Source organism: Opisthocomus hoazin, chromosome 6 (assembly GCF_030867145.1).
Source record: "Opisthocomus hoazin isolate bOpiHoa1 chromosome 6, bOpiHoa1.hap1, whole genome shotgun sequence".
NCBI lineage: Eukaryota > Metazoa > Chordata > Aves > Opisthocomiformes > Opisthocomidae > Opisthocomus > Opisthocomus hoazin.
This window is the reverse complement of record NC_134419.1, coordinates 14,429,685-14,452,911: the sequence shown is the minus strand read 5'-3', so window position 1 is coordinate 14,452,911 and position 23,227 is coordinate 14,429,685. Positions and strand designations below refer to the sequence as shown.

The window sequence follows — 23,227 nt, the reverse complement described above, 5'->3', positions numbered from 1 at the left end:
TGCAAATATCTGAAAATAAACACACAAGGTGGGCATTTGCCCCAAGAATCAGATCAAAAGACCTCGAACCTTGCTTTCCATCTTTCTGTCAAGATAACAAATTACAGATATTTGCCTAACCTCTGTGATAAGCAACTTGTTACAGATGCTTTCTGTGTTTCGGCAGGTTGATTCAGCCCAGGTTAAGACCTCGGTTTAGGATAACACACTTCCTTATATAGCCTGCCATTTCTTAAGATCCCAATTAGATTAAAATATTCTCCCACCCTGAAGATTTCCTCGGTCATTAGTCAGAAATGAGATTCACTTTCTTCCCACCAGAACACTCGCTGCCCCTGCCTGCTCTGGAGACACTAATTACTACCCAGCAATAAATAGGCAGCTCGTGACTGCTCACATCGTTAGCCACCCTCTAAAGAGATCATCAGCACATTGCTAAGCTGACTGCCCTTTTCTGCCTTCCTGGGCAATACTCAGATCCCAGTGTGAAGCTGTCTCATTGCTTTTTTATAATCTTGTATTCCATAAACATGTAATATGCTAGTCATACAACACAGCACATTGCTGGGTCTCCTGTGAGATGTAATGCAATGATAACCAAACCACTTTCAGTGGTAACAGATCCTTGGGTGACTGCATCCTGAGCTGCCTCTGCAGCCTACCACATTACTGGACAAGACAAAATATTAACAGCAAAACTGACATTTTTTTTCAGGATTCATAGTGTATGTGAAACTAGTCCAAATCTGTGTAATGTGTTGGCAGATATTTAGATAAAAACACTTTCATTCCAAACACTGAACTCCCTCGGCTGCACTTTATTTGCATTTTTTAAGCATGGATCATCACAACTTGACCTTGACTGCCTTAGACCACCGACTGCACTGGGCTGTTTGCGCGACAACAAAGGGTACAAACACTGGTACCTCCTATTTGAATTCTTGCTGTGCTCCTCCCTACCTTCACAGTCGGTATCACACGTGTGAATGGCAGTACCTGGCTTGAATCCAGTGTGACAATCTTTTGTCATAAGGATTATGTTTAATAACTTCCGTTCTCTTTTGTTATGCAAAAATATCATAACTCTCCAGATACAGTTCGATATCTTTAATGAGGCTTTGCAATTTACATTCAGTGTGTATTAGTACACAAAATATAAGAAATCACATATACATATAAACTTGGTTTGTTTGTTTTACAATTCAACCGGTATGAGCTACACAAGCTACATTTATTCACACAACAAAATGGAACATTGATGAGCTTCATTCACCAATCAAATATTTCAACAATTTACGGACCAACATTTTTTTTGCAGCTGCTAAAACAACTATCTTCCATAAAGAACAAATAATTTATGTCAACAGATACACTGGTATCACATTCTATGAAAAGAAAGCCAAACTGAGCACTGAGTGAACACTTCCAGATTTCACCAGAGCCCACACAAAAGCAACAGTGCAGAGCTTACACCAGCATCAAATCTGTCCATGATTTATCAGCTCTGCGACTGAAGAAATAAATCACATACAGGAATTCTTCAGGGTAAATGAAGCCATTTCATTTCATTATAGGGTTATTTAACTCTTTTTTTTTTTTAACCTTTCTTAAAAAAAAAAGGAAATAGCTTTTAAAACAAAAAATTGAAATATTTAAACCTTTCGGTTTTTTATTTTCTAACTTAAACTACTCTCACATACAACATGAATTTGTAGTTTGTGAATAGTTTTGGTCCCTTAGACTGTCTTTTTGCTGAATCAGTTTTTAAGTACTTTGTCCAAACATACCAACAATTCAGTAACGTAGTTATTTGAAGTTAAGTAGTCAAAAATAACATTAGACATTTCTGTCTTAAAACAATCCCTCTGCTACAAAGTCTCTGATACTCTCTCTTATTTGCTTCGGAACAACGTACAGTCACAAAAACCAAAGCTTCTTCTAGCAGCATTAAAGGTGAAGGGCCTCCTTTGTAAAGTCCTGGAAACCTTCTGGTACCTTCAATTTTACTGACTGCCCTCAGGTCTTCAGACACAGGCGCTGTGAAAATGGAGCATGCAGTTCGCACAAACACAACCACGCTCCCAGTGCAGTCCCCTGCAGCAGTGCTCATTTGATCACATACGTTTTTCATGTGAGACACGTGGGACCTTTTACAAATGAAGGAGATGGATCTCATGGGCATTTCTGTATATGCATTAGGGGAAGACTGCAAGAAACTTCCTTCAGTCTGGGAATTAAAAAAAAACCTACTCTTTTTATTGACTAAGCACAGCTTTAAGCCTGTTTGTTAGTTTCAACAAAATTTGTTGAAAGGAGTAAAAACTCACCAATAGATCTGAAAATGTAACTGTAAGCAAGCTGAGCTGATCTGCTCCTGTGTTTCCACAGACAACCTCATGTTTTGTCAGTGCTTTGAAAGGAACGCTTACACTGACGGGGTTTGCAGCTCTCCCAAAAATTCTTGGAACAGTAAATAATTAGGAGGTCAAGTCAATGAACCAAGCAGGCTGGAGCATTTAATAAGCTGGGCACAAGCAAAATGTCTTTTATATACCCAACTGGAAAATTCAATGCCTTGAAGCAAAGAATACCCTTAGGAAAAGGACGGTGGACTTTACCCTAGGAAGCAGTGACTCTGCAAAGGATTTGTGGGCATCACCAGTAGATAAAATACCCCTTTTAAAAATCACCTTGGAGATCATTCGCACTTGCATGCGTTCTTAAGCCTGCTAAGGTAAAGGATTTGGTGGGGAGTATTACAAGGAACCCTCTTCACTTCAGTACCTGGAAGGGAGAAATACAGGATGATTTATCATTCCACTACCAGTTTTGGAAGGGATGTGTTCTAAAGGCATTTAAAACATTCAAGTACATCTTTTGGAGTAGCAATATCAAACCAATAAGCAACAAGAGCAAACCACTCACAATTCAAAACAAACGCCAAACCACTGAGCCTGGGAATTCGTTTCACGGTATTGCTCGTGTATGAGCGTTGCCTCCATCATCTCTTCACACACCGTGTTTAACTTCATTGCACTGTAGAGCTGAGCGGCTGTAGGTTTATTTGTCTGGAACTTACTGGTGACTCAGATATTGCTGCAACCTTCAAAGAATTCTTGATGGAGCTGAGTTCCCACATGTGTAAGTTTATGATGTGCACACCACAACACCCCCTTGTGATCTTGTACAAGTTTTTAAGTACGGCTTTCCGGAGAAGAATGTACACCCAGGGGTCTAAAATCTGATTCCACGTTGCCATTCGGAGAGCGAAAAGTATTGTTTCACAGGTGTCACTTGGATGACTCTCATTTATCCCAATTCTGGCCATTGTCACCTGAAAAGGGGATATTTTAAAATTATACATCAAAAAAATGTAACAAGAGAGCATGTAAATAAGTGAAATCATGTCAACATTATCTCTAATCTTCACACCTTCATAACATCAGTGCATCCCAATTGCAAAGTAAATACTTTCAGGCATGTAACATTCATCATCCTAGAAATCCTCTGATGTTTTACATAAGAAGTACCTGTGTCTCTGCTGACTACTTCTGCTGAACCTTGAGCAGAGGATGGCAACCAGCCAGAGAATACCCTCCAAAACCAGGGACTGATTTGAACAAGGAATAAAAACTTATCCAGAATTTGAGCTAACAAAGCATGCCAAGACTGTTCCAGGGATGGATTTTTTTTCAAGGATAGAGGTCACTGGTAAATCAGAACATTTTTATGAAAGGTATTTATTTTTTCAGATTTTCTAAATTAAAGTCTGCATAAGGAGTACAGCACCTTGATTTCATCAGGAACATTCACACATTAAGCTGGAACAGAACACTGTTTATTGACACCAGAGAGTTTAGAGGCTTCTAGGAAAAGTGAAGCCATGGTGACAAAGGCCACCGACACACCTCCTCTTGCCAACAGAGACACAGAGGGTTTCATTCACCTGTGGAAGTGCTGCATATGGACAGACCTCCACCAGCAACAACACTGCTGGAGCCAGTAGCTTCACATGGGTGGAGGCATCAGACATCAAGTATAGCTCAGCAGGGCTGCTGCTGGTAGAGGATACCCAGGAGCTACAGCAGCCCAGTAAGTTGTGGCTGGCTTCCCCGCTTTGCAGAGCTGCAATCTAGGCTTTGAAACACCAGTCCTTGTGAAGTACACGCCGCTGGGGTTCCTGCCCTATCGAGCCACCCTTTACAGGCTTTCTGCCACTGAGGTTTTGTGACCTGAGTTCCTGTGCGAAGAAGGCCTGACTCTGCAAAGCCAGGAATCTGCCAGAGGACGGTAAATTATCTCTCTCTTTTATTAACGTTAAAAGCACATAAAGACTTTTTTGGTAGAAAGATGAAACACTGTAAGGCTTACAGTTCCAGAGCCTCTAAAGTGATACAGTTATTTAACTAAGAAACAGGATATTTGACAGTGGATGCTGTGAGTACACTGATTTATTGGGCGATGAGAGGCAGGGTCAGTCTGTCCAAGTGCAGAGATTTGTATTTTCACAAAGATACACTGTAAAACCAAACCTAAAATACAATAATGAATGAAGAGAGAAAGCTGCAGCTCAAGATTCCAGCTAACATACTTTACTCCTTTTTAAATGCTTCTCTGCATTCTTAAGCCCTACCTATACCTTTCACATCACCACATTTGAGTATAAACTTGGGTGGAACAGAGTGAACGCATAAAAGGAGACTGTACTTGCTCATCTAAGCATTTGATCAAGCATTTCTGTATGCACATCTATGGGAGCAGTGAAGAGAGCCCATAGGAACATTTCTAAGGAAGCTGGTAAGACTGGCAGAAGCACAGCTGGGAACCGGTGCGAGGAGGAGGAGGAATGTCTGAGCACTGAGCCAACACAAACACAAGTCAGTTCCCTGAATCTGCTTTTCACCCCACAACTGTTGGGCACATTCCTCTCTGACATCAGCAGCCCATCCAAACTTGGACAACTCCTTTGGCTTCTGCACAGGATGTTTTCTCGGGACAGTCCTACATTTTATTTATTAGAGGTCCCACACCACAAGCCAGACTCAGAGGGAGTACTCCTTACTCATGCAAGTAGGACCAGGCAGCAAACGACAGCACACCAGAGCTCACAGACCAATGTCCTTCTCCGATATATCCTATGCTTGACTTAATACAGACATATAGTTTCCTAATCTGCTTCTTGATGTACTTTAAAATTTTGTTGTTGTTCTCTTGCATTCTGCAACGTTAACAAATGCCAAATCCAACAGAATTTCACACCCAGAAGAGGAGGCAGCAGATGTTTAACAGGCTGCCTAGGGAAGTGGTGGAGTCACCATCCCTAGGGGTGTTCAGAAAACATGTAGATGTGGCACTTCAGGACCTGGTTTAGTAGGCATGGTGGTGATGGGTTGATGACTGGACTTGATGATGTCAGAGGTCTTTTCCAACATTAATGATTCTATGATTCTATTCTATGCTGCCATCTAGAAAACATAGCTCCATCCAGACTTTGTAAAACCATTATTTTCTCAGATGTTATCTAGCAAACTTGTGATATTCATTTCCATTTAGTAGTAATTACCTCTAAGTGAATCCATTTGTATGCTGTTCAACTTCACAGCTCAACATAAATCACCTCTGTTTTGATTACAGATTTACATAAAGTAAATCAGGACAACAAGGAAATTTGATACATAATTTTATGGATTCTGATACTTGTAGAAGCTTCATCCAGAACACTGAAGTTACCTCTTCCAAATACTGGCCATACAAAAAATAAAATATCTAAACTCACAAGTAGCAAGCAGAGCTTATGTGTATAGCTAAATGCTTAAGCAAATCAGCTGTGAAATCCTGTACTGGAAATAATAAGATAAAATCTAGATTATCCACAAATCTTGTTTCATAAAATAAGAACTTTCTAGCCATATTACTTACATTATCTGGGAGTGTTATGCAGAAATTAAAAAATGTTTCCTTTCTTGTATCACTAAAACCAACACAAAATGATAACCCAACTTTCTGAAGTTCTGAGAGGCTGAGATTTCAGTACAGGCCTGGACTAGGACAGAGAATCTCAGTCCAACTCCTAGCACGAGCATTTTTATCCTAAAACACTTGTGGCAGAGCAGCGGTATTGACAGACATGTTACCACTGGATTGTCTCCGAGTATGAAGTGAAATAGCTTCTCACTCCTCTGAAGAGCCTGCACTGTACTGGGAGCTCTTCCATGGCTTCTGAGAAAACACATAAGAAAACTGCAAGCAACTGAAGCCAACTGCATGCAAAGACAGGGCAAAGAGGAGACCATGTGCTGGCTGATGGAGCCTTTCTAGTCATCTGATGATTCCTAGAACAAGAACCTAAACTCCAGCTGAAGAGGGGTAAAATGGAGTAAGACCAATATAAATTGTTATTTCTATCCCATTTTCATGGTCAATTTTTTCATTTCAATTTAAATTCTTAAAATACTATTCGAAAGCTAGTTTGAAATAATAGATGATATGAAGGTCTAATACACTACCAGCTGTTTAATAAAGGATTTCGTTGAAGTAACACATGCAGACAGTCTGTATTCGCTCCCATGGCACAAGAAAGTCACGTCACTGAACTGGCACAAGTCACCAGCGCCTGCTGCAGTGCCAAGCTGACTTCTGAGAGCAGGACCTCCACTGCAGGCACAGGAAGGACACTTCTTATCTGCTTATTTGACTAATACTGCTCAAAAATTAGTTCAAAGTCACGAAACCAGTTCAAAGACTAACTCTTTTTTTCCCTTCCCTGTAGGTCCACCAGGTTACTATGACGAAGGAATCCTGTCCTCTGTGGCCAACAGTACACAAGGAGGGAAGCCAGAAGAGGCAGCGCTATTGTGTCATATCTAGTTGCCTTTGATCTCCACAACTGAATTTAATATTCATGCAGATTCAGCAGTGTGACTCAAAAAATTAATCCCCAGCTGGTAAATAATAAATGTAACTCATGACATGTTCTAACATATTTAGAAATGTAAAAATCCAAGTAGCATTTTGCTGAGTTATACAATGTTTATATGAGCACATCTGTAGTATGTCTCCCTGGTTTGTAAGAAGATGAAAGTATCACATGATGTAACCAATGCAATTCAAACTTTGTTTAGGAAAGTAACTACAAAAGAGTAACTGTAAAAGTGACTTTTTAAAGCAAGGCTGCCTGCTTGTAAGACATAAAGTTACTGTGATTCATATTAGTCCTTGACGGTGTAACGAAAGACCTGAGAATTCCCTGCCCCTAAAAATGAATACAGAGAAAACAAATTTGTGTCAAGCAAGGACTTGACACAATACATCTCCATCCTTTTTGTCCAATTTTAGGCTCCACTAAAACCAAACCTCACTTTGCAAGACCCAGAAAGTCTGATGGAAAAGTTTTAAAAACATTTTGAAATTGCTGACTTTTACAATTTTGCATGTAGCAGATAGCATCAGAGCATTGCCATCTCCCTCGGGGACAAAGCTCAGTGCAACAAATTGAAGAAAAAATTGCTCCAGAGCTTCACATCACTCTCCAAATCTAAACAGCATGACTTTAACTTTCCTTCCAACTGGATCTCAATTATATGAGAACAACTAATAAGCTAAATGGCAGTGCTGCTTAGTCACATTCCTGTCAATGCTCAAGGACAGCCAGTCAAAACAAGCAGCAGGCTTTACAGCTAGTTAGGAAATAAGACAAACTGTAATGCTACTTTGATGCGTTTCAGCACAGAGGCTCTAAAACCAGGGTCTATCCTTGACTTCAGGAAACTGGATAAAAAACAGTCACCAAGAGATTGACATGGAAAGCAGAGCAGACAAATATCAGAAATACTCTTCTTCTGTAGCTCGGCCTTCAGGTTCCACTTCCCTCTGGGAACCTTGCAGAGCCTCCCAAACCTCTTCCTTTGGATTTCATTACAAGCAGTTCTGAGAATTTTCATTAATGAAAGAAAGTCCATGTTTTTTTCACTATTTGCAGAGTACTTATATTTTGTCACTGATGCCTATGTTAAATCCAGAGGTGCATATCCCCTTCTCCTAAACCACACAGGACTCAAGGTAGTATTCTACTCCATGGAAATAAAAAATATATAATTATTTTTAATTTCCAGAAGTTTTTGGAACTTCTATTATTCATATGTGCTACAAAGAAGCTGCAGTCTGCTATAGGCAAGAGCTGACAGCAGATGATAATTTGTAGTACACTATAAACACAAACTTTAAGAAAAAAACTTGAAAAAGAGGGCGAGAGAGAAATCAAAATGTATCTATCTATCTTCACATTTTATGTACCATTTTATATCTCCTAAGAACAGCCATTAGAAAGAAATACTGACAGCAAATTGCCTATATCATTGCTATATATATATATTGCAGGATATAAGCCAAGCATTTGTTGCAACAAAGCTGAGTATGCCTCATTTTGTTTTTTATGTTTCTATATGTCAGTTTAAAAGCAAGGGCTTGCAACAAAAACATGTAGTGCACCACTTCTGCCACCAAAACGTTAGTACACACACTGCACTCCTTACACCACATAATGCTTTTTATGTTATAGATCTGCAACACATTTTTCCTCTAATGCTTTTCTTTCCCTTTTTAAAAGAAAAACACGAATCGCACCTTCAAGTTTTATATATCAGATGATCATTTGGCCTAGCAAGTAAATTTTAACTGAGCATAGCTATTTTATAAAAAATGTCTGTTTAAAAAGGAATTGGAGAAGTCAAAATGTGATAGCAAGTTTTCCTCCAGAATAAAGTCCAGAGGGTACTTTTAAGGGGACACGTAACAATTCCATGTGTAAAGTTTTGCAGGATCAACTCTTGACAAATAGCAGCAAAATAAGGGAGTCTCCTTTCCTCTCATGTACACTTAGGTGAAAAAATAATAATGCCACTAAAAATTAACAATGGATCAACTGGCTTACTGTTCAGTTGGGACAAAATCTGTCTCTACCTCCCGAATCAAGTTCTAGTCCAAAACAAGTAAATCAAGGATGGTAACTACTACCTGCCATGATGTGCATCCTTAAACATGCAAGTTTACTTATTATCCCATTAAAGGCAGCTAGTCTGAGAAAGACCATTCTCTCTCGGGAAACACAGAACCCAAATGAGAAACAGACAGCAAAGATTCGGATGACCAGAGGTAGCTGAGGTTGCAAAAACATTTTGTAGAAGTTTATTCAGCCTCTACTTGCTCCACATTTACACTCACTAAAATGGAGCTGTGTAAACTTTTCGGAGGTATTGTAGAGCTAAAGGCACTCAGAGGTGTTCCCAAAGCACTACTGCTGTGACAAAAATCAAAAAAGTGTAGAGGAAACAGGAAAAGACATTTTCCATGAAGCACACGAAAATAGTTTCCAATATTCCTTTCTCAGACACAATTGATTCTGTGACGAGGCAATTTCTCACCAGCCGACGATGCCGCTTCATGAACACGGTACCATTCAGCACACACTTGCCTTTTCTCGTGTTGGCAGAATCAAAACCTTGAACTGGTATGTCCAAGCACCCCTCTGAACTGGCAGGGCAGTTCTCACACCAACCGAACGTCAAAGAAAGGACTGCGGTATAGCAGCATATGTACGACACCACAGCCATGACACTAATTTAATGCTCTGTGGGTGTTTGCCACCCAGTGGCTCAGCTCCGTCTGACCTCACCATATGATCCCTCCTCACTGAGGCTGTTCAGTTCTGAGCTTTCTGCTCTCCTCACGAAGGCTCAGGTCTGCAGAGGACTCACAGTCTACTGCACTCCATTACTGCGCCATTAGAGTCAAGTGACATTTTCACCATCTGTGCTTTTACAGCTTTATGCAAAATATTTATGGATGGCAATACACTTTCTGAACAAACATTTGGAAATGTCATTTGAAATGAGATTTTTATGTATGCAAGAATTTGTCAAAATTACTGAAAAAAATTTTAAGTGCCACAGCGTTATATTCACCATTTATATTTTACTAACTGCCTTTGACATTATCAAGCTCTATATAAGGCAGGAATGCAATTATGAAGCCTCATAATAAGCCTCATAAACAGAAGGGGGGGTTGTGTGCATAAACATACAAACATGAACTGAAAGCGAAGCTTTTATTTTCTGTCTGCTTTCCTCTTAGACACTACCTATTTGCATTTGTTTTGCAGTAACATGAATTCAGGTTGGGCTTGAATGAAGCATTCCAGGTCACCTCTCTGTTTCTCTGAAAGAATCCAGACATTTCTATCTTGGATTGATAGCACTTTTTCCTTCTTTCTTTTCCTTCCTCTCAAAATTTGAAATACTTTGGTTCAACTAGCTGGCAATGTAACTATTCTCACCTTAACACATTTGAAAGGAAAGCAGAATGGATATGGATAGAGAGGATTTTAGCTTTGAAAACAGTAAATGACTCACTGTAATGGTATGGACACCATGTCTTTCCAAAGTCAAATAAACAACCTGTTTCCTGAGCTACATGTTTTAAAGTTACAAGAAAGACTGCTTGCATAGAGCAAGGAATGTATTGCTGCCTAACAACAAGGCCTATAATAAAAATCTCTTGTACGAAAGAATTAATTTTACAGATAAAATTAAAATATTCTTTATCCAGCAATACTGAGAGAAACATTACATGACAACTGCTAGACTTGTTGGGAGCAGAAAATAGTATTTTCTAATAATGCTTAAGGATCATCCTGAGAAAAACAATTGATAAAATCAGTATTTAGGGAGCATATCTGTAAGTATTTAAGGACTATATGTATTCATTCTTGCTTTACGGTCAGTGGGGTAAAGCTTCAAACCCTGGAAATGCCCTATTACTTCTCTTTTATTGCTTTGTTTTTTCAGGTTTTTACACTCATTTGGAAGACAAACACATTTTTATTGGTTAAACAAATATTCTCATTGATTTTGGAGCAACAGAACTTCTGTCACTAATACCCTACAAATACCCAAAGAAAGAGTCACAAATAATACATAATACTGGGGAGGAAGAGAAGAACTGTCCGAATACAGGAAAAAAGAGACAATATACAAACAACCTGGAAGAAAAAGGTCCATAATTATAGAATGAATTCAGCATTTCATTACTGTTCTGCACACAATCAAATCAATAGTTTGAAGAGAACTGTCTTTTCAAACATCACTGCGTTCACACTGCTGTATTACTAAAGTCATCCTCCACTGTATTCACACGTCTGAGGAAAGATACAGCATAGATTCAGCAACCAGAGGCAAATCTTCCACTTACGTCTTTGAAAGCAAGAAAATGTTCATCTATAGAAAATGCAGTATCTGCCCATTCTTAGCTGGCCATTTTTTTAATTCTCTCAGATTTCTTACTTTTCTCTAAGAAGCCAAGAATTAGGCTGAATTCTCCAAGGGTTCCTTGGACAAGTCACTCCTTGATTTCAGAGGAATGGCACATACTTGCAGGCTTTCAGAGTAAACATCACCAAACCCAGAGATATCCATACATATTAGAAGAGAGAAAAGAAGGAAGAAGAATTTCCACAGTGTGTCAGTCATGATATATAGTGGCCTTTTCACCTCTCCTAGAATTCAGGAATGTGGACAGCTTTGATGTGTGACCAAGCCTGCAAGACCTCAAGGTTTAAATAAGTAAAGAACTTACTCTGTTGTCTACCAATGGGTCAGATCTTCAGTTTAATTACCTGAGAAATTATAGTGTTTATTACACCATAGAGAAAACAGCCCCCCACCACATAGGGAGACTATAAGGAGAAAAAAAATATGAATTTAGAATTATATTTTATGTATGTTTGTTTACCACGTATGCAACACACACAGTGAAGCAAAATGAAGTCCTTTTTAAAGATGGATTGGAGTCATAGTCACCTAATGACTTGGCGCTATCTGATTTGCAGTATTTGCACACCTGGATGGAGCCAAAGGAAGGTGTGATACGTTCCTTTCATGTTATTTTTTTTTTAAATCACCTTTATTGAAAGACATTCTATATATCATTCTGGAGAAGTACACTAAGAAGCTATGAATGGAAGTAACAAGGCTAATGAATTAGCAATACATTTACCAAGTTGGAATACATAATTTGCAATTATTTTCTACTTTAATGTTGGCAAATAAATTAACAGGGACTGCTGTGCACCTGGATCACCTTTTAGGTGCAGGAGGGAAGAGAAAAAAAATCAAATCTCCACTTAAGAGTGATTTATTTCTCACTACTTCTGCAAACACACGTTCCTGGTAAAAAGTGGATTCAAGTTTAATTCCAGCTCACTAATGAACTGTAAATCCTAAAACAAACTGCTATCACTTACATGGATCCTCACCTCCTTCCTGCTTCACCTTCTGTTTTAACGCCTTTCCATGTAGGGAGGCAGATGGGAACACTGCTGGCCACAGCGCTGCCAGCACAAGCATCCTCCTCCCCATGTCCTCGTCTCCTGATGTTGATCATAACATGGGTGACGAGGTTGCTCATGGGCAGACTCACTACATCCTTTGCATGCTCCCTCACTCCCATAAAGCTGGGGTGGCCATGTAGCCCACACACAACCAGCTCATGCAGGGCTCAAGCCACCTGGGGCAGCTGGCAGCACACAGGTCCAGGACAGCAAGTAGGAGACCAGCTGGAGATCATTCATTAACTTCCACTTCTCCGACTACAAAGTAATTTTTGGTTTCTGTGAGTTTAGTATTGACCTAATTGCCTTAAAAACCTCAGTTCAGGACATCCCTTACACAAAGGCTCATCCTCAGAAACCATGCTGAAACGCAACTCCAATGCCATTCAAACCTGCCCTTTGGCACAGGTCTCTGAATGTCTTCACACGGCTCATTAAAAAGCAGAGCTAAGAGCGAGCTTATGATCCGCTCTCCACTCCCTGCTCTGTCTGGAGTAGATAAGAGCAATGGTTCAGCAAGAGACAGTATATTGCCTACAAGGCAGCTCAGGTTCATTCAGCTGCTCAGCTATTTCATCTCATCCAATTCGAGAAGGAATACAAAAGAATGACTCTCTATTACTGAAACTTTACTGTAACTGCTGGTGTAAACCCTTTCTGCAATGTTCTGCTACCTGACCATTACTATTTCTAAAAGCACATACACAGAATCCAGGACAGGATCGTACTCCTGTTCTGCTGGGCACTGTGCACACACACAGTAAATGGGCACCTTCTTTTCTCAGGGAGCTTGTAAGCCACATTAAAGTATTCAGAAATTGGTGAATTGCAATGTATAATGTAAGTCTTAAAAGCACGTGAAATAAGAATTCCTGTTTTAAATTTAAACTGCACATTTCCCAGAAAAGGATCCAAATAACGCACTCTCTCAGACCTGAACTGATTCTACACGACTATTGAGACAAGTCACTATGGAAAACTTAAGATCGTGAATTAACACCATGATAAATATCTCACAGAATATACGAATGTACATCACACCCTGATGTCTGTGTCATGTTAAACCTGGTGAGGATGAAGGACTTTCTGGAGTTGTTCCATGTGAATGTATTTGTCCCAGAGACTTTTCAGCAACAAGTTTACCATTTAAAGTCTTTAGAAAGTCAGGAAAGAGAGCTTTCCTAAAATAACCATCCAGAAATGGTTATGCCATGTATGACATTTTCCAAAAATGGTTATGCAGTGTATGATATTTTCAAGCAAGAAAGGCCTGAATAAGCGTAATATCTAGGAAATCAGAAGAATTCTGTTATATCAAACAAAATTGGAACGTATGTCAAATTGACTTACTTTTTTGTATCAAGCACAGAATCCAAAAACTTTAACAATTGAATAGATAAGGGGAGGTTATGAATGGCAAATTTATTTGGCTGAAGTTTCCAGAATTTGATTTTTTGAGATAGCAGCTTCCAAACTGAAATAGATCAAAATTTTCTGTGAAAATCACTGACATCTATTTAGAATGAAAGATTGTGTTTCAATGTTCTCACATGACTGGACATCTGCCCTCCCTACTTTTTCTCTCCAAAATAAAGCAATCTCATTGCATTCTGATGGCACCATATTTTCCGAAAAAGGGTTTACGATAGTTTTTCCAAACACCACAAGTAAACATAGGTAACAAAAACTATAATTATGCTTCCCCAAAAGCCTCTGGTAAAGAACAATCTGTCAACCTCAGCTCTCTTCCCTTCTCTGGTTCGTATCATTACTTCAGGACGGTATGCTGACCACCGTCCACTTGTCCAGAACTTCTTTCCTGTTGTGAGAGTATCTCAACTCCCTGACTTCTGTGAGAGGGAATTAATATGGAGTTTCTAAGAACGCCGTGATAAATCACACCCTGGTCCAAACTTCAAAGCATTTTTTTAAAATGATTCATATTCCTCAGAAAGGCTACGGCCTGTAAGATCTCTACAAACCATAAAAGATCAAGATACGAACAGACCAATTCTGAACACTGAAACAGTATGTTTGCAATTCAGTATCATTTTAGGTGGGTATACTCTAAAATGATGCTCATTCCATTTCTCATCTAACGTGGTAGAAATTTGCCAGCTGTGCCTCTTAAGAATCCAAAATAAAAGAAAGATCTCTACAACCAATACTAAAAAAGAGGCATGAATATCTTATCCCAGGTTTCTAGTATCACAGAAACACATCTGAATAGGTGGATTAAATTTTTAAGTGCATTAATGATGCACTCTCTCTGGAAACACCTGCAATTTCTTTCCATAGAGTATTTTCATGGTGACATACAAAAGCACACTGACATTGAGTTGCTGCTTAAACCTTATTCCACAGTAAACTAAGCTAAAAAGACACTTCCATCTTGAGACTAACAAAAACTTCAATCAAAACAAGTGTTCTCTTTCCTCTTAACCCTGAAAATCAGCTACCTATTCAAAAAAAATCATATATTAAGAATAACACTAACATTTCAGCAATTTAACCTTGAGTATCAGAAGCTCATTCTAATGAACTCAAGCAAGAATAGCAATTGAATTAGCACAGTGTTAACGGATGCATTGAGAAACTCAGCAAGCAATTAAAAGGCCATGATACGAGGGAGAGTGAGAGCCCTTTTTCTAGTGTACCTTGAAAGACAAGCAAACTCCTATGAGATTTGTTTTTTTTTCTTTCCAGAGGAACTCAGGGAGCATTTTATTCAGCTGCTCCTAATCTGACCTCTTCTGACACAGCAAGGCCTGGAAGAGAAATAACAACCTGCAGTCGACAATAGCCATTACAGTATCAATGTTTTGGACTGGAGATAAAGAGGCGCATCTCGCAGGCCTTCTGCTAGCAAAAGGCTTTTTCCTATCCCTATGAACCTATATGGTGTCAACAGACAACGTTCTACCAAAACATGACAAGAATTCAATGACAAAAGCCAGCACAAACACAGTAATTATGATTATCTTCTTAAAAAAGACAGACAAAGTGTGTTTTTACCCTTCAAAAGTAACTTTTACAACAGCATTCAAAGCTGCAAGGTTCGATTAACACTTGTAAGAGTATCTCCTCCAGTCTTCAGAAACTGATGACTGGAAATTGAAAGCCTAATTTATTCTTTTTCAAAAGAAAAGACCACTCTCTTCGTTGACAGTGCCTATGCAGGCACAAGGGGTTCACAGATGCTGCAGTGTTGCCTGATGATGTGTTTTGCCAGTGTAAGAGCACACACTTCTGGGAAGCAGCCACCCACGAGGCCCGGGGTGGCTGTACTGCCCCGAGGTGGCTGTACTGCCCATGACGATGAGCCCTGGGGTGGCTGTACTGACCCGAGGTGACAAGACCCGGGCTGGCTGCACTGCCAGTGGTGACAAAGGCCTCACTGGCAAAGCGTGCACCTACATCTAGGAACACCCTGTGTCTGCTTCCCCTCAGGTGCATTTTCAGATTATGAAAATCGCTAGTCATGAGAGCACAAGAGAAGGGACAAATTTTTAACTGACTATTTTGTTGTAAGGACAACACAACCATCAATGTTTGAAGGCATACAAACAACATTAATAAAGCAAGGAGCTCCCATAAACGATGCCCATTGCACATATAAGCATAAGGTAGTATAACAAAAATTTAAACCGCCAGCTGGTTAAAGAATACAGAAAACAGGAATTGAGGGAGACGCTTCAAGGGTAACACGGGTATGAACTCCTGGCAAAGTGTCACTGCACAACTATAAACACGACTACACATACAAAAATACTAAAATGAGATGCACAGAGTATTGCCTTGTACAACAGAGTACCTTCTACCGTATGCAACTATGATGTGGACTAGAATTTAGTTTGCGTAAAACCTGCAAGCCACTGACCTCCTTCAGCACATACCAACCATGAGCCTGTCTGAGCACACAAAATGCCTGGTGGAGCAACCAGAGTGGGGTAGGCTGGCATAAGAGTATTCTGCCGAGAGCATCGCACCACTGCCCTTCTCTCCTCCTCCAGCAGCATATTCACTGCAGGACCACTCAGACCAGCACCGGCAGCTTCTAGGTTGGAGTGATTCTGTAAACTGTAAGCTAAACGCAGCCCCAGGTGCATGAAAACCAACCATCAAGCCTTGTTGCATGAGACAATCTGAGGACAAGAAGTCAGAGCAGAGTTCAGAGACGTGCTATTAGCATAACAAATTGGAAAGGAAAGAGATGGCATGAGAAAAGCCTGTTAGAAATTAATCTAGGCAGTAAAAAAAGCAACTGAACAAGAGCTGATTTAATCATATGAAATAAATAGCTGAGATCTTTTAAAAAAAATACAGAAGGAGCAGCTATTTTCTGCAGTAGAGGGGAGGTAAAGCTGGAATGAAAGCAATCAGATAACCACGTGGAAAAAAAAGATCTTAACAGGAATAACTTAAATGTAAAAGTATTTTTCTCAGGCTAAGACTGTGTTCCGCACATGACAAAGAGTAGACATTTCTCCATATCATAATTTGTTCCCAGAGATAAATCCACTCTGAAATAAACCCCTCCTGTCCATAATTACAGGGAGTTCACTTTGCTACCCCAAAAACAAAATTTAAAATATGTTTATCCCTGAGTCCCACAGAATTCGACGTACTGACGTGAGAATTTGCTCATACAAACACAGCTCCAAAAACTAGCTGCTTCACGACAGGCCGGACGTCAGGTCACAGCCAAAAACCAGCTTTATATAACAATCTATTTCATCAGAGATGCTTGTCACAAAGTGCTCCAGCCCCAGTATTTGCTTTGGGCAGCCAACCCTTAGGGACCAAATTTATGCAACAAAATTCACATATCTCTAGCATAGGGCTAAGACTCTAGCAAGGACGAAAAAAGATGACTTGCTACAGAGAGAAGTCGATGTTACTATCTTTGGAACATATTTTCCTGGAATTACCCATCACTAAGCAAAGTTATTTGGACTGTCAGAACAAACGTGCCTCTGCAAATCATTGACTACATAAATGATTGGAAAATTTATGAATATCACTTGTTCCTTTTTTTGTGAATTCCCTCCCACTCTCATCTCCTCAAAAGGAGACAAATGTTCCCCTCACAAGGGAAGAAGCAGGGAGTACCCCTCATTCTGGTACTTCATTAAGGAAAGATGACCACATAGTGGCAGAAAACTTGAAAAAGCTGCTCACTTTTTAGGCTCAAGTGCAATGTATCTTCGCTTTTCTTCCTTCTGATTTTGTTCCCAATCAGAAAGAAAATCCCTGCCCAACAGCCCCAGGCAGAGCTCCACATAAGCCAAGCCACAGGCTCTGCTTCTGAAAAACACTCTAGATCTCCAGGAGTCTTAAAATAGAGGTGGTGATTTGATTATAATATTATATATAATATTAAATGTTATATATATATACATACATATACACAGATACACAAAGGCACCAAAACAAGTTCACCACCACTGAGCAGGTGCAAAAGTCAAATTCAGTTCCACACCAGACACCATAAAGGACAATCCAGGGTCTTGTGCCTCTAATGTCATCTAAAGGTGATTTTAGCACATGACAGCGACTGAATATGTAACCCCACTTACAAAAAAAAAAATTAAATCTAATAGTGAAGTAAATTTGCTGTTGGATTACAGTATTGGATAGACTTGATATTGGCAGCCACGCATCAATTGACGTAACACCAGACTAGATTAAAAACAGAAGAAAAACAAACAAAGCATATCACCCACCAGAAGGGGAATCACACCAAATAAATCCAAATTCTTGTATCTGCAAACCACATGTGGCATAAACTGCATCACCTTCCTCCACTTTCTCTTCCGAAGGTTTGTTTGGTTTCTATCGAGGCAAATCCCTCTCACATAACGTTTTGTTCTATATACTTTTTGGGAGTACTCATGGGTAAAATCCACAATTCAGACTGACACTGACTTCCAGATTTTGCTTTCAGAAAAAAGTTTAAAAACAAATGAATGTAAAACAAGCATGTATTTAGCTACTTTGCCAAATAATTACACCTATGAACACCTGCTCATCATTATTTCAAGAAAGAATTCTTTTGGTATACACTGATTAAATTACAGAATCTAAACAATTAATTTCACCAATTAAAAGCCCTGAGAGGTTTCAGATAAATCAGATGAGTAGCTTTGGATCAGTAATTCATCGTAAATCATATGCCTTGAGAAACCCTGGATCTCTTTATTGTAGCACTTTAGCAGTACGTTCCTGGCAAAGCTTTATTCCACTGCATCTGTATGCTCCACTGCAGCCCAAGAAAGCTTGCTAAATTGACTCTACACAGAATGCTATCAAAACAAAGATTGAGGAATTCAGATAATTAACATTGATGTAACCTCTCCGATCCTAAGAGCTGAGCAAGTTGATACCTACCATGGACCCCGTCCTACGGCATTTCCCAGACTATAAAACTCTCTGGCTAAAACACCAGTTGTTCAGTTTCTTGATACTTCGTTTCAAGAACCAAATCCTACCTTACGCTAACTTGTATTTAACTTCTCATTTCTAATCTACTTTTGTCCATATTGCAGAACTATTTTCCATATAGCCAGGCTAATTTTGGTGATGGTTTGCTTCATATCATTTCAGAAGAGATGAAGAAGCAAAGCATTGCAAGCCCGGAACGCACAGAGACCACCAGCAGATTTGCCACCCGATGAACCAGAATCGCTTGTATATCACCTCCCTCTGCAACACAGTCCCCAAAACTACCAAGTACAAAATTAAGCAAGAAGTCATTCACCAAGCTGTATCACAAGCTGATGAAAATGCCAAACTCGAAAAAAATTTGCTGCTGGAATAATAATTCATTGTCAACTCCAATTTAGATGAAGTGAAATACTTTAGCAAAAGTAGTGCTGTGATTTCATTAAAGATCATCAAGATTTTAAAAATTGTGGGTTTATAACTAATAAAACTTGTAAGGCATAAGAAATTTACCAACACTGAAAAAACAACCACGGTAGCTGCAATTTAGTGTTCCTTCATATGCTGAATAAATGAAGTATCTCTTTTGAATTAAAAAAGTCTATAGCTGTTTTGACACCCAAAGGCTTTTTAAAAAGCAAATTCCAACCATTAAGGACAGTTATTTTATCTGAAAATAAATGACACCAGAAGATAATATACTGTTTTTTTCGTTAAAAGTAAAGCCATCATTTGAGGTGCTTTTCTTGAAAACCACTCCATGGCTCTCCCTAGACAAATTTCAGGAGGTGTCTGGAAATAACTGGCAGGAAGTTCACTACAAAAACTTGCTATACGGTTCTGATTACTTTGTTTATGCTCTGTACACTACAGCCAGGACACTGACAAAAGCCAACATGAATTTAAACTATGCTGTAGAGCAAGCCTAGAAAAATTCTCTGTATGTTGAACAGAAGTGAAAGAGGTTTTGTGTATTTCACTGGTGCAGAGATTTATATCCAGACTCTCTCCCTGAAGTCTGCAATACTGGATTAATTAAATGCCAACTGCTGCAGCTAGGCTAATATCAGTATCTAATTTAGAACTAGTTCAGGTAACTCCATATTACACCATAGGCAGTGAGTAGATGAGATACAGCTGGATCTGATTCAGATTTCAGATTTAAATTTCTATATTTGTAAGCTCAAACCAAAATTGCCCCTCATTCCTGTCAATGGAAAACTACAGGACCTTGTTTCTAGGAAACAAATTAAGATTTCTTCTTACTTGTGACTTCACCTCTCCTACCCTAGTAAAAAAATTAATTTTCTTCAGTCAGGTTTACTACAGTGAAAAGAGTCCCAGTCAATATTAGCTTAATAACACCATCATACGATATAAGCCGTCGAGTTCTTTCCCATATCATAGTCCCTCTTCCTTTGACCCTGCCCACCGGCAGAGCACACGCTAACAGGAGCGACGCTTACCGCTTTGGTAGAGTCACAGCGGTTAGCAGCAAGCAGTCCGAAGTTACAGCCGGGACAGCTGAGAATGCGCACCAACTGCACAGAGCAGCTTTGCTTGTCATCTGTCCAGATCACGAACCCAGCTTGGTCAGGTCTAAACCAGATTTTTAGTTTAACCCACTGCCAGCCACTGTTTTTAACACGACTTTAAAGCAAAGCCCTCAATACCTTACTAATGGAGTGGAGGGTTTTTACAAACTATTATCTTCCATAACACATTTCACAAGTAGCAGTAAACCGTAATGATAATGAACAGACTACCATAAATAAAAAGCGATATGAACCACAGTACAGACTAAACAGACTGGCCACTCCAAGATTTCACTGGATTTTTGGACAAGCTCAATATTTGCTCTGATTTGTTCTGGCCACCATTCTGTTACCACTGTCTGCTTCACAGCACGGGAAATACAGTCCTCACAGTCCCTATACATTTAGCTTACTCAATGGATTTTGCTTATGATGAGCAGTGGAGAGTAATTACCATTTTTGTTATAGATGTATAGGTACATTCATTATGAGCAATATGCTGTAAAATGAATACATTGAAGAGTGAATGGAGCTGTTATCACAGCTAAAGTGCCTTCAAACCTGGAGATAAAAAAGTATAAATTCTATACAGTGCTGTGCATTAAAAATTGGCAAACACGGTAGGCTCTTACCAGGAATGGACTCCAGCAAATGCAAGAAACACACATTATAGCCAAGAGCTGAATGATCATTTCAAAATGATGAGATCTGCCTTGTCTTTGTTGACTTTTAAATTTGACTCTTAAAAGGGTAATTCCTGTGACAGCATTGCACAAGAATGAAATAGTGAGGGCCAGTAACCCAAGGCAAGAAAAAAGTAAGAGATAAAATCTGTCTTCCCAGTCCTCGACATGTTCTGTTTTATAGAAGCACCAGGTCCTCGATGCTTGAATCTGATAGGCTCTAAACCTAAGAACAGGCAGCAAAGCTACAAGAACAGCAAACAGACATACCATAGTCAACATCATTTTCACATGTTTAGAAGTCATTTTTGTAGAGTGAAATATTGGCTTAGTGACTCCAATGCACCGTTCAACAGCCATCACACTGCCCAGCAAGAGCGGGCACAAACCAAAGAAAACCATGCAGATGCCAAAAACACTGCAAAGAATGTTGGACTGGTTAAATCGGATCCAGTCTTTATCCGACGCATACACAAACACCGCAATGGCTCCGTTGATGAGGTGGCCAAAGAGATCTGTGACAACCAAACCACTAGCCAGAAGCAAAAAGGAGGCTTTCGATTTCTGTCTAAATCTCTGATACGCCTTCATGAGAATTGCTATTGCAAGACTGTTGGACAAAATTCCCACCGTCATGAAGATTATTGAAAAGAAAACCGAAATCTTCTTCTCCGTGTGGCAGGTTGTGTTTTTCAAGGTTCCAAATCCAGCCAGCCCTGATGATTTTGAACTGTTCATGGTTAGGAAAGGAGAGGCAGCCCTCAAAACATTTCATCAGTCTTGCAACCAAAAGGCATCTGCAACATCAAAAACAAACATACACACGCTGTAAAAGGCATACCACTGTTCAACTGACATTTGAATCAGAAATCCCGTAATATTAGTCTGTGGTACAAATCTAATTTTCTGGTTTTCTCAGTGATACGATATGGCATCATATTTTAAGCACATCAGTCACAGGATAAAACAATTATCCGCATGCATTATACAACGCAGGCAGAGCGTACAGTATCTTTACAGTCTCTGCACGTACAAGACATGCAGAATAATGTATAGAATGTGTCGTGCGCATGTACATATAATTAGAAAACCCACACAAAACATTCATAAACTACTTATAAACAAAGGTTTTTGCAACGTGCTCCTAAGAATTAAAGTATTTATCAGCCCAACCACAGTCAAAAGAGAAATACTCCAACTAGAATGTTTTCAGAAGATAATCACGCTCCAATTTTCTCCTCACTGTTCAGCACTTCTTTTCAAAACAATGTCCTAACACCTTCCAGCTAATTCTCCCCTCACAATTCAACGTTTCAAGGCTTTAACGTGACCAGCGCCGCAGACTCCAACTCCGCAGTCCCCTCCCTGGAGTACGAACTTGTCTGTCAGGCGCTGCCTCACCCAGCAGCCAGCTCCCCGAGGTCCTCCACGCTCTAGCTCCCATCTCCGCGCTCGGGACGTTCCCGCTGGCACCAACCGCCCGTGTGGAAGAACGGGCAGCCGTCGGCCACCCGCCCGACAGGGAGGCGGCCCCGGGCTCCGCGGCCGCGCCCGGCCGGCACCGGAGCCCCGGGTGTTCCCAGCGCCCGGGACCGCTGCGGCAGCGCCCTCCCCTCCCTCCTCCCCGCCGCCGAGAGCGCGCCGCGCGGGCACGTGGGCAGCATCGGGGGAACCGCGGGGGCGCGCCCCAGGCAGCGGCCCTCCCGCCCGCAGCGCCCGTTCGCCGCCAGCAGCGCCCTTAAGTCCCCGCCGCCGCCGGGGGCGGGGCCGGGCACGGGTGCCACCGGCCGCTGCCGGTACCGGCCCCGGACCCGCCCGGCTCCGCGCCTTCGCACCCCGCAGGGCTCCCGCCGCCCAGCCCCCGCCGGTGCGCACCGCTCCGCCCCGGCCCCGGACGCCGCTCACCTCCGCTTCGCTCCGCGGCCGCCGGGGACAGGCGCGGCGGCGCCGCGCGGTGCCCCGCCGGCCGCCGCCGCCCCCCCCGGGCCCGCCCGGCGCCCGCCCTCCCTCCGCCTTCCCCTCCCCGCCCGCCACCACCGGCCCGGTCTCCCCGCGAGGGCGGTGCCGTCCCTCCACGGGGGTCGCCGCTGCCCCCGGCGCTGCGCGGGGCGACCGGGGGGCTCCGGGCGCGCCCGGGGATGCGGCACCTGCACACACCCACACACACCCCCCCCCCGAGCCCC

At 41.0% G+C, this 23,227-nt stretch overlaps 1 protein-coding gene across 4 annotated transcripts; it reads right to left on the bottom strand.

Moving 5' to 3' along the window:
- Nucleotides 1–1,628: 1,628 nt before the first annotated feature.
- On the bottom strand, nucleotides 1,629–23,009 carry PTGFR (prostaglandin F receptor). 4 transcript variants are annotated; one of them, XM_075424777.1, is made up of 3 exons: nucleotides 22,950–23,009; nucleotides 20,994–21,841; nucleotides 1,629–3,334 (listed from the first exon to the last, which is right to left on the bottom strand). In XM_075424777.1, the coding sequence occupies exons 2-3, from the start codon at nucleotides 21,780–21,782 to the stop codon at nucleotides 3,029–3,031; spliced, it is 1,095 nt and encodes a 364-aa protein (XP_075280892.1). In that variant the 5' UTR covers nucleotides 21,783–21,841; nucleotides 22,950–23,009; the 3' UTR covers nucleotides 1,629–3,028. The 4 variants fall into 4 exon arrangements, with proteins under 4 accessions (XP_075280892.1, XP_075280896.1, XP_075280893.1 ...); XM_075424781.1 differs by having other exon boundaries at nucleotides 21,315–21,841; XM_075424778.1 differs by lacking the exon at nucleotides 22,950–23,009 and adding an exon at nucleotides 22,423–22,634.
- Between the last annotated feature and the right edge of the window lie 218 nt (nucleotides 23,010–23,227).

Coding starts and splice junctions, on each gene's coding strand:
- PTGFR (XM_075424777.1), bottom strand. CDS start 21,782: ATGAACAGTTCAAAATCATCAGGGCTGGCTGGATTTGGAACCTTGAAA. Junction 3,335..20,993: donor TTTGCTGGAGTCCATTCCTG/GTAAGAGCCTAC, acceptor TCCCCTTTTCAG/GTGACAATGGCCAGAATTGG.